We start from the raw sequence: 12,844 nt of genomic DNA on the forward strand, positions 1-12,844 counted from the left end.
TCACAATTCAGCTTCACGAGACCTGCTTGCTGGTGCAACCCATCTACTCGGACTGCTTCTGATGTTTAGTCTTGCTGTCCGATAAATCTTCTTACTATAAACACCATACTCATCAACCAATCTTTTCATTCTTTCAAACAGGATGCTATTCGGTGTAATTTGACCATCGAAAACCTTCCGGTTCCTCTCTGACCATATAATCCAAGCCAAGTATACTGCTCTGTGAACAAGTCGTGCATTCATTCCCTTCCACCTTTCTAACAGATCACAGAAGCTCCCACTTCTGTCTAGCAGCAAGGGATTACAACCACTCTCTTCCCACAACTCTTGCACTCGAACGCAATCAAAGATGGCATGGTCACTTGTCTCATCCTCATGTCTACACCCCGGACAGTCAGCTACATCCATAAGATGTCTTTGCTTGAGTAGTGACTTAGTTGGTAAGGTGCAATTACACAACCTCCAGAAAAAATGCCTTACCTTCGGAGAAGCTTCCATCTTCCAAATTTCCACCCAAGCTTGGTGGAAATTATCAAAATTACACCCCTTTCCTAGCATATAGGCCGTTTTCGTGGAATAAAAGCCATCTTTAGAAAATGCCCAAGTAAGCATATTCGGAGGAGCTCTCAAGCTAAGCAGGATAGACAAAATACAATTCTGATCACGTTCATTAAATAAAGCTACTAACACATCCTCCCTCTATTCCATTTTTTGCACATCAATTAATTCACAAACCTGAGAAAAGCCATCCACTCTAGGACTAGTAATAAACCGTCCTTCTTCGTCTGCTACCCATGGGTCACTCCAAATGTTGACCTTAGTACCATTACCAACACGCCAAATGACTCCCTCCTTCACCAACGCTTTGCTACTCCATACACTCCAAGAATAGCTCCCTCCAAACCCCAAAAATAAGTCAACAAACGATGTTTTTGGGTATTACTTTGCCTTCATAACTTTACTCAAAAGTGAGTCTTCATTATGAACTAATCTCCAAGCTTGCTTTCCTAAAAGCGCGTCATTGAAAATCTCAAGGTCCTTGAACCCCATACCACCTAAGCATTTCGGAGTACAAAGAGTATCCCACGACTACCAATGCACTTTCTGTTGAGCCCCTTTTTGCCCCCAAAAGAATCGGGCCATCACTGATCGGATGCTTTGAGTCACAGACATGGGAAATTTATATACTCCCATAAGATAAGCCGGGATAGCTTGAATTATTGATTTGACGAGTACTTCTTTCCCGGCTCTTGAAAGAAACTTTTCCTTCCATCCCTGCAACTTCTTCCAAATTCTGTCCGTAAGAGTTGTAAAAATGGCTTTTTTTGATCTTCCTGCAACTGTTGGAATTCTTAAATACTTCTCATGGCTGTCCACCTGTCTCATGTTCAAAACCCCCATTAAGACCCCCTTTTGCTCGATATTGACACCTTTGCTAAAAGAAACCTCCGATTTTTCATAATTAATTTTTTGCCTTGATGCTACTTCATATTTGTTGAGAATATCAACTATAACTTCGCATTCTAGTCGGTTGGCTCTAGCAAATAAAAGACTATCATCTGCAAACAAAAGGTGAGAAATAACAGGCCCACTCCTGCTAGCACGTGCACCATGTATCTCCTTCTCTAATACCTTATTAGTGAGCATGTGAGAAAATGCATCTGCCACCAGAATAAACAGATAGGGGGATAGGGAATCCCCCTGACGCAGCCCCCGGGTAGGGCTCACCGAGCCACAAACACTTCCATTAACAATAAAAGAGTAAGAAACAGTCGTCACACAGTCCATAATCAAATTCACCCATCTACCATTAAAACCCATAGTAATGAATAGTTTCCGCAAAAAGCCCTACTCCACTCGATCATAAGCCTTGCTCATATCGAGTATTAAAGCAATAGTACCCCTCCTACTCCGATTTCTCTGTTTCATAGTATGAAAGATTTTCAATGCAATAAGGGCGTTATCAATTATCAACCTCCCCGGCACAAAAGCACATTGACTTTTAGAAACAACATCTGGAAGAATATGCTTCAAGCGTAACACAATAGCCTTTGATACAAGCTTATACAAAACATTACATAAGCTAATAGGCCGAAACTCAGACATAAGCAAGGGAGGATTAACTTTTGGGATCAGGGCAATATTAGTATTATTTATAGGGCTCGGGGAAATCATGCCATGTAAAATACTACTAACAAAAGAAAAAACATCATCTCCTACTATATGCCAAAATTTCTGATAAAAGATAGCGTGCATACCATCCGGGCCAGGGGCTTTGCATGGGTGCATCTGTTGGAGAGCCGACAAAATTTCATCTTCGGTGTATGGGCGTACTAACTCCCTATTATTCTCATCCGAAATCACAGACTTCACATTTTGCACCACTTCTTGAATATTAGTCTCATCAGGTTCGGCAGTAGTGAAAAGGTTCGAGTAGTAGTTCAAAACTATATTTTCAATCTCCTTCTCCTCTACCCGCCACTCCCCCTCCTCATCATACAACCCTTTGATTCTGTTTTTCTTCTTTCTTTGTGAAGCCTTATGGTGAAAGTAAGATGTGTTGCGGTCTCCATCCCTCACTTCCAAAACCCGAGATCGCAAATACCAATAAGCTTCATGCTTCGAATGAAGGTCATCGAGAGTACGCTCCAACTCCGAACATTGCTCACAAGTGGTTAGAGATATAGGTTGTTGCTGAACCTCCCTTAAGCTGCTCTCCGTCTTCTCAATTTGTTGCCCGAGGTCTCAAACTTCTTTTTACTCTATCTCATCAAATCCCTCCCTAGCACATTAAACTTACCAACCATATCAAAAGAGTATGCTGCTGCCCATGAGCTCTTAATCACCTCTTCACAGGACCCTTCTAACAGCTAGGCTGTTTTAAACTTGAACTTCTTTCGATTTATTTTTCTTCCTAGCATCGGGTTGCAGACGTACCACAATAGGAGAGTGGTCTGAGGTGTATCTCAACAAGTGCTCCACACTTTCTTGAGGAAAGAGTTGCATCCAACTAGGAGAAGCAAAAAATCTGTCCAACCTTTCTCGAACTCGGGTTTAAATTGTGTTCCCACGTTCCTATGTCCACCATCTTCCTTCAAAGCCTAAATCCCTCAACTCGCAAACATCAAGAGTTTCTTTCAATTTAGCTATTTCACCCCTCTCACGATCGGAACCTCCTTCAATTTCTTCATGTGATAGTAGCTCATTCAAATATCCACCAAAAATAACCAGACCTTGAGTTTCACCACATAAATGTTCAATAAGCTTCCAAGTACAGTGCTTATTAGCCACTTCGGCCAACCATACATCCCCACAAACCTCCACTACACCTCACCCTTCTTTACGTCACCACAAATATGGTTCTGAGAGTACGAGACAAGATAAAATTCAATAATGTCCTGATTACAATACACACACAACCCTCCAGATTTACCTCGGCTTGCCACCCCAAAAGCATTCGAGAAACTAACTATATCCTTTATATTTTCTTCCGCTTCCTTACTGATCATAGTTTCCGAGAAAAAAGCTAGATTAGGGGCAATAAGATAACTCCACTTCCGGAGTCTACAAACTGTCTCGGTATTACCCAATCCCTGACAGTTCCAACACAAAAGACTCATAATTCTTGACGGGGTTGGTCTCCGCCAACCTCCGTCGATACATTTTGGGCCACAAGAGCTCTAAGAGTTGTCTTCTCTTTTTTTCATCATCCACCTCTGTCACTTCTCCCAGAACAACATCAGCAGCACTTCTTTTCTTGCCTTTGAACTCCCCACTCACATTATCATCATCCACCTCCATCTCCCCTTTTGACAGCAATCTCTCTTTCCTCTTCCATGTCCTACTAGTCCCCTGTTTTTTAAGAGCCCCAAACACAAAATTTTGTGAGTCAAAATTTTGCCCTCCTACCCCACTCACTTTCTTTTCTCCTCCTGCCCCCACTACTTCATTCTCCTTCTCAATAGTGCCTTCCCCCTCAAAATTAAGAACAGAAGTAATCTCTCCCTCTAACTCATGTGTTTCTAGGCTGAACTTCCTGATCTTTCTCCTCCCTAAAAATTCTATCCTCCTCTTCTAACCCTTTCTCCTTAAGATACACTATTTGAGCCCCCTCATTCTCACTCCCCTTTCCTAGTGTTTTGATCTCCCCCTCTTTCTCCCTAGTAACAAAAAGTTGCTTTCTTGCTGAAGTAATCAGAACAACTTCTTCCACCTCCTTTGCATACCCCCTCCTTGTTGATGCTCGTAGAAACATGCCCCACCCCGTCTTATGCTACTTATCCTCTTCCGACACCGTATCACAATCTTTTTCAGAGTGACCCATCACTCCACAGGCGAAGCAGAAATACGGAAGGCGTTCATACTTGATTCGATTTTAATCTTATTACCACTCTTATACTTCATTCATTGGTACCTTCTGATCGGCTTACGAACATCAACCATAACTCGCACCCGTCGGTATCTATCCAATCCCAGAACATCATCTTCTAATTCCATAAATTCCCCTAAATTAGCGGTTAGGGCTTTGATATCCTCGTCTGATCTACAATTAAAAGGTAATTTGCAAACCCTAATCCAGAAAGGGGAAAATTCAAGGCATACATGCTCAGGTTATTCATCCCCCGCAACTTCTTTAAGCACAAGCAGGTTATTCTTCCAACACCACGGTCTCCCCTTAAACACCTTCTCTTTATCCTTCTAGTGGAAGAATTGAAACGCATAGAGATTAGGTCTAATTGCACGAATCAACATATTATTCGCTGGAGCCCAAACTTTGGTCATGGTCCTCTTAAACGCCTCAACATTATAGGGACGTTTAGTCAAGAGTTTTTCAACTAGCATCAACTCTAATTGTTCCTGCGTGTTCGAATTATTCGATCCCCCTAAGTCTATCAAGTTATTGTCATCCTCATCTAGATGTAAAGCCGAGTACTTCTCTGCCTAATCGTCGGCCATTGCCTGAGAGCAGTCGTTAGAGACGGAGTTCGAACTTTTCTTTCGAAGGAGGAAACCCTTTCTTTCAAGGGAGTTACGTTAAGTGGTCCAAACCAAAATTAATTAAAGGCCCTGTTTGGTGAAAAGCTGATAGCTTATAGCTGAAACTGATTGTATAACCTGATTTTGAATAGCTAATTGAATAAACTGATTTGAGTAGCTGATTATATTAGCTGATTGTATAAAAGTATTTGGTAAACTTTTATTAGCTTATGGATGGTTGAGTATATAAAATCACCAATAAGGACATAGATATATTTTATTGAAAATAATGAAGTAACAATAAAATAGTAATATTTTTTTTAAAAAAAATAATATGTGGAATATTAATAGCTAATTAAGTATTAAACTACAAGTCTACAATATTATGAGGCTTAGTATGAGCCCAATTACCCAACCCTTCCCCAATAAGCCCATTAGATGAATTCTAGTAGTGCGTGTATTTACAAAGCAAGGGGGTATAAAAAGTTAAAAACCCTTCAAAATGGCGCACACCTCAGCCATCTTCTTCCTCTTTTCATTTTTTATTTTTTTATTTTTTTGAAGGATCTTCCTTTCATATTTTCCAACATCTTGATCTTCCTTTCAAATTTCATCATTTAAATCATGGAACATGCAATAGAAATCAGAGGTAGGAGAAGAAATTTAATATTTGGTAATTTAAAAATATTGTTCTGTTTTTTATTAATGCAGAGTACATGCATATGAATTATAATTCTGTTGATGGAAATTATTTTCAATAATACTGTGATATTTATTCTTGAATTTATTGGATTTTTTATTTTTAAAGGAAGAATAATTTATTTATGGATTGATGGTATATTAATTTATTCATTCACTAGTCAATTTCATTCATTAAATTATAAAATATGGGCATGAATGCAATTTTAGCAATAGATACAAATCATCTCTTTTGAAAACGCTGGTATAAGGAGCTTTTTCTAAATCAGATGATTGTGCTCAATCAACTCTTCCAACCCACTAATTTCTAAACACCTCAAATTAGCGGATTAATTGGTCAAACCTTTAATTCGCCATGAATTAGCTAAACTTTGTCCAATCCGCTTGTTACCAAACACAGCCTAAGATTGCTAACATCAAATTTTTTTTAAAAAAAAAAAATATAAAATTCAATAAATAGCATCCTATTTTCCAATGTTATTCCTACAACACACTGTAATCTAAAAATCCAAAACATAATATTTCTATCAAATTGAAGGGAGTTCACACTATGGGAATGAGAATTGCTGAAAGATTCGAAATTAAAATACTTGGGAATAATTCTCAATCTACCCCAATTTAACGCATAGCATTAATTTTATATACTTGAATTTGGGGGAAAAATTCTTAATTTACCCCAAGTCAACAAAACAAATTCAAATTCTAATTCTAAAAAACCCTACAAACAAATAAAATAAACACAATAACTACACTAAGCATCAAATTTAGCATCATAATTCATGAATACCAATATATATATATATATATATATATATATATATATATATATATATATATATATATATATATATATATATATATATATATATATATATATATATATATATATATATATATTATAAAAAAAATTCCTAAACTTTAGTACAAAATACAAAATTAAAGTAAAAAATTTGAACAAAATCATAGATAACATACTTATGCTAAAATGCTTGAATAAAAGCCACAAATAATCTGCACCAAAATCACCTTTTGAGCTTCAATTTTTTTTTTTTTTTTTTTCTGAAATGGAGAACAAACACAAGGTGGTTGATGATGAGCAGTAAAAGTTAAAATGACACCTTTTTATTTTTACTACCTCCGTTTTTTTAGTTGACACGTTTTATTTTAGCACTATTCACACACTCCCCTTTTACTGTGTTTTGTTGACATCGTATTAGGTATGGGTTGGATATATTTAGCCAAATACACCACGCCGGTCGGCTACTCAGAAGATACAACTCTACTTATTCGTCCTAGACACAAAAACACTAATTTGAACAATTGAGAGAACCTTGGATACAGTAGCACCACCAAGGACTAGAGAGATAGTACTGAACACTCAAAGTGTTTAATTTAATTTCATTTGCAATAGCTTGAGTTTCACGGGCTACAATTATGGCTATTTATAGCCTTGATTGAGCTATTGTTATAACTACTAAAATTAATACAAACTGGTAAATTCAAGAAGGTATCATGTAGAGTTGAATTTCAACATTGCCGACATGGGAGGGGTTTCTAGAAGTAATTTCTAGAAATAAGATTAGGATTATTATTCAAACTTTGTCAAACTTCCCCTGTTTGAGAAGACTTGACTTGAAGTCTTTGCTCTTCCTCATTCTCGTAATATGGGGACAAATTAGCAACATTTAATGTAGCGGAAACATTATATTTCCCTAGAAGATCGATCTTATATGCATTTTCTCTAATCCTTTCTAGCACCATGAATGGTTTGTCAGTTCTGGGCTTGAGTTTACCATGTGTTCCCCTTAGGAACCTTTCTTTCCTTAAGTGAATCCAAACCAGATCTCCCTCTTTAAAACAAGCTGGTCTACGAAACTTGTTAGCTTGTTCTTGATAGCAATGATATTGCCTTGGGATTTGAGCTCTAACCTTCTCATGTAGCTTCTTGATTTCTCTAGATAGCTCGTTCATTAGCATCCCAACTAAAGTGATCATGAGAGGGTAGTGGAATAAGATCAATTGGTGTAGTTATATTTTTACCATAGACAATATTGAAAAGGCTTAGCTTTCACTAGTGCTTTGGCTTGGAGAACAATTGTAGGCGACTTCGGCTTGAGCTACCAACGACACATCCCAAAGTCGAATGTTCATTCTTGCTTACAACACTTCTTAGCATATTACCAAAAGTCCTATTGACAACTTCAATTGACCATCAGTTTGAGGATGTGCGGCTTAGCTAAACTGAAATTGCGTTCCTAACTTGCGCCATAAGGTTCACAAAAAGTGGCTCATAATCTTGACATCTCGGTCAGATGTTATGGTCTTTGGGATTCCGTGTAGACGTAAGATTTCTCTAAAATAAAGATCAGCAATCTGCGTGGCATCATTAATCTTATTGCATGAAGTAAAGTGAGCCATATTCGAGAATCGATCTACAACAACCATTATGGAACCATTGTTGCGTTGGGTACAGGGTAACCCGACAACAAAATCCATACTAACATGTTCTCAAGGAGCACCAGGTACCAACAATGGCGTGTAAAGACCAGCATTTTGACCTCAAGCTCTGGCAATATGGAATACTCAACATCGCTTAACATATCGTTTGTAATACCCATCAGTATTTTTATGCGTATTTTAATTTAAATAAGTATTTCTTAAAGTATTTAAATAAGTTGAAATGAATTATTTATGATGTTTTATTTATTTAAATAGTTTTATTTTTAATAAAAGGTCCAGTTTATTTCTTTAATAATTTTGGGAATTCTTTATTTTATAATTTAAAAACTTTAGGGCATATTATTTTATAAAAAGGAAATTTAAAGTTAATGGTATTTAAGGAAAGTCAAACTACTAGCTTGAATAGGAAAGGGATCATTAAGGGTAGAAAGCGAATTTAAGCTTATGAAGGTTTTTAGAGAGAGGGTATAAATACCCAACAAATGGTCAAATTGAACTTTGCCCAAGGTGAAGAATACCCAAAGGTAACCCTAAGTTATAAACCCTAGGTTTCTAAGTTTATGTATATGGATGGAAGTTGATTATGGATTATTGAAATTATTGAAATAAGTGTATTAAAACACAATTACATCAATTTTAAATGATTTAATAAAGCTGGAATTTTTGTATATAAGCTATAATTATGTTTCTTGAAAGGATTTCTAATTACCCATTAATTGGGAATGAAAGTAGGGGTTTTAAATTAATTTTTAGCTTGTTTAAAGGATTTATGAGTGATTTAATGAGTGTATATATTGATGGAAATTTATGTGGAGTAGGTATTAATGTCTCTTTGTAATTTTGGGTTGTAGGAGATTTCCAAGTGAGTGACTTTATTTAGTCGTGGCGATTTTGAGATCATATTCAAGGTACGTTTGCGTACTTGGTAATTAGTTGAGTATATAGAAGCATGCTAGGCTTTGATTAATTAATTCCAAGGTAGTATCATGTTAAGTATTGATTGGAATGGTTGTATGGATTGATGTTGGTGAATAATTTGTAAAGTATGGATTATTTGTGGAGAATAGATGATTGGAATTAATTATGTGACATGTTGAATATGAACCACACTTTTATTATTGGCATGATTGAGAGCGTGTTTAATTAAACAAAATGTTTAATTTGGTTTAGAATATTGAAAGGGAATTTTATTATGGTTCATATAATTTTTATTGATGCTATAAGCATAACGAAAGAACTATTTAAGTGTCTATGTACACGAAGATTAAATTATATTTTGGTGCCTAAGTGCACTTAAGGTGTTTCCAACACCGAGGGATAGGATTTGTGGCGCATTATGCGTTTAAAGTGTCTTTGACACCGAGGTAGATTAAAAAGGGTTCAACATTAAAGATTATGTGGTTACTAATCATTCAAGAATTAAATTGGTATGTTTGATTGCTTGAATGATTATAATGATTGATTATGTTATGGTTTGAGAGTCATCACCAAGTCTAAAAATATGAAATTACGTAAAGTGAAAGAGATTACGCACCAAAACTCTTGGAACGTATATACCTCGAGTATGAACACATGGGGGGGGGGGGGTTATGGGGTTTTATATTTTACCATAACTTCTACTAGAGTACAGGACGCTGTACATTCCTTTTTATTATGCGCAGGAATTCTGCCACTTACAAGTGGTTCTTTATACTGGCACGGTTAGCTCCCATGTTAGTAAGCCTTTATTAGGGCAGGTTAGGGGGGAAACCCGTTCGATGCATGATAAGTCTATTTTATATATATTTTTATTCCCAGTCTCGGCCACGGTCTTATTTGTGCTTATTTGAGCTCTATCGCGGAGCTATTTTTATTACTAATATACATTTTCTAGTGTTTTTGTAGAGTTGGTATTATTTTATAAGAATATGCAGCTTTATATGATGAATCCCGAACTTATTGAGCCACTACGAAGAAATTAGAGTTTGATCGTATTTTGTCACTGTTTATTTGAAGCTCAAAACCGAACTAATTAAATTTTGTTTGGTAAATAAGAACTCAATTCGTTTGGAATACTAATTTTGTTCCAAGTCCAAGGAGGAGTAAAGCCTAAGATGCAATGAAGCAAAGCAGCCGAGCTCGCTGTCCTTTTGACCAACCCAATCAAGCAGAATTGAAGCTTCATATGCTGTGAACTTGGGTCCGTGAAGTTGGGCTTACCTGTTTTGGGTTTATATGCTTCTACTGTCCAACATTGTCGGTTAGGTGGATTGTTCCCAATTCAGGGAGATATAATTAGTAGTCCTAGTTTTTGTGGGAATTGTTAAACTTCTTTTTAGGATTTATTTTTTCTTAGTTATCTTTATTTAGGGAAAAATTTGCCAATTACTACCGTGTATTAATGTTATTTTGAAAATTACTATCGCAAATTAAAAAACTTGTGAATTACTACCGCAAAAATTTTTAAAAATTTGATTTTACTACCAAACTCAACTTAAAACCATCTATGACGTCACTTTTACCTCTTAAACCACGTTTAACCATTGATTAATTATTTAAACAACCCAAAAAAAAAATCTCCCCAAACCATGGTTACTCTACCTAATTAATCTTCATCCTTCACCATTTCTAAACACCCTCCAAGATTCTTGCTCCAAATTCACACTAATTCTTCTCATTTATCCTACAATTGCTCTAGTAGAACACGTGATTCACCTCTAACAAATTCGTCTTTAGGGTTTTCGAATTCTATGGTTTTCCAATTTTAGGGTTTTCGAATTTTAGGATTAATGGTTTATGATTTTGGTTAATTAACATAGGGATTTTGTATTTTCATTTGAATCAAGCTATTAATTATGCATAATATGTGATTTTTCTTTGAATTAAAGTATCAACGAATTCTAGCATGGAATTGTAAAATGTTTCTTTTTGTTCCACCTCCTTTTATAATCCCTCCCTTTTCCTTCATTGCTCGAATTTCTTGTCAATTTTGTGAAGTGAAGGATTTATTGCAGATTAGAAGATTTGTGATGCCAATTTATAGAGTGTTCTTCAATAATGGAGGTTGAAAGTTAGTAGGTTAAAGTGAAATTGTGAGAGAGAAGGAAAGGAAAGGGGTTTTAGTTTAGCTGGGGTAACCATGGGTTAAGGGGGAATTTTTTTTTTTTCTTGTTGCTTAAATGCTTAATTAATAGTTAAACGTGGGTAAAGGGGAAAAATGACGTCATAAATGGCCTAAAGTTAAGTATGACAGTAAAATCAAATTTTTAAAAATTTTTACGGTAGTAATTCACAAGTTTTTTAATTCGCGGTAGTAATTTTCAAAATGACATTTATACGCAGTAGTAATTGACAAATTTTCCTTTGTTAGGATTAGTTTTAGCATTATTTATAAGCTTTGGCTTTTAACTTTCTCGGAGGTTAGGTAGTATTAGATTAATTTAGTAGATTAGCTTTTTGTTATGAAATAAAGAGAATAGATAATAGTGTAGAGAAAGATATAGATGGTAATACAATGTGTTCTATCTTCCATTTCATTAAGTTATGCCATATTTATACATGAGTATATGATAACCTATAAGACAATGAAGAGTCCATCTAAGTAGGTGTTACAAAGTGTAGTAAAGTAGTCATAATATAAAAGGGTTACAATGAGAGTCATAAACTTATAAAGATGTGGGACTTACAAAAGCCATAATGGACATCCATAATAAAAAAAATTTTACAACACTCCCCCTTGGATGTTCATTATCGAAGATTGTGCCTCATTAAAACCTTAATAGGAAAAACCCTTTGGGATAAAAACCTAATGAAGGAAAAATAGTATAACATTCTTCATAATACGCTCGAACAACTGCCTCATTAAAAACCTTACCAGAAAAACCCAATGTGGGACAAAACCATGGTCAAGGGAAAAATATTGCAGCGCGTATTTTCTCCTCTCGATGAATACAAATTTTGATATCTTCTAGTGTAATGATCCAATGCCTTAATAACTTCACTTGTAGCTAAATAGCATTCCTTGATAGTTTATCCTCACTGATATAATCAAACTTGAACCTTCTAATCTTCACTGTTAGGCATCTTCATTTCTCCACACTTGTGAGAACAATATCTATATTGCGTTTACCACTATCTTATATGACATTTTTGTTTCAAGTTGCCTTACCATCAAAATTATGCCTACTTCTAAAGGTCGTAAAAGTAGCCCTTGATAATCAAATATTGATGATATTTATGACAACTCGTGATATCTTTACGTCATTATCTAAGCCTATATGAATTAGTAATAATATAACATAAGTAATTACTATATACGTTACTCATGGTTCTTCTGGACCATAAGAAGATTATTCTCATTATTATTCTTCTTTAGACATTTTGCATTTTATACGAAAGTTCTCCAATGAATACAAAAATCGATTAACTCTCACATGGTTAAACTTCAGGTTGATATCTCAATAACTTAGTCACCAATACTCTCCATGAGTTTGACAACAATATCAACATTGTCATTTTTCAGATTATAGAATTTGAAGGGCTAGATATTTGAATATGTTATATGTAAGTTCTTCGGGAACTTTTCATGCATGATACATAACATGCAATTAGACCGTCATCATATAAACTTTCATCACAATTATAAGCCCATCAGAGTATAAGTTTCTTCTTGTAAGTCTTCATCATCATAATTATAAACTCGACATACCACAAACATTCACATATAACA

General features: G+C 35.5%; 1 protein-coding gene across 1 annotated transcript; it reads right to left on the reverse strand.

The window, feature by feature from the left end:
* LOC145565056 (uncharacterized) lies at positions 1-1,821 on the reverse strand. The gene is made up of 2 exons (XM_081625167.1): positions 1,237-1,821; positions 1-699 (listed from the first exon to the last, which is right to left on the reverse strand). Exons 1-2 carry the CDS (start codon positions 1,819-1,821, stop codon positions 1-3), a joined length of 1,284 nt encoding a protein of 427 aa, XP_081481293.1.
* Between the last annotated feature and the right edge of the window lie 11,023 nt (positions 1,822-12,844).

Source organism: Chenopodium album, chromosome 10, assembly GCF_948465745.1.
Source record: "Chenopodium album chromosome 10, dcCheAlbu1.1, whole genome shotgun sequence".
Taxonomy (NCBI): domain Eukaryota; kingdom Viridiplantae; phylum Streptophyta; class Magnoliopsida; order Caryophyllales; family Amaranthaceae; genus Chenopodium; species Chenopodium album.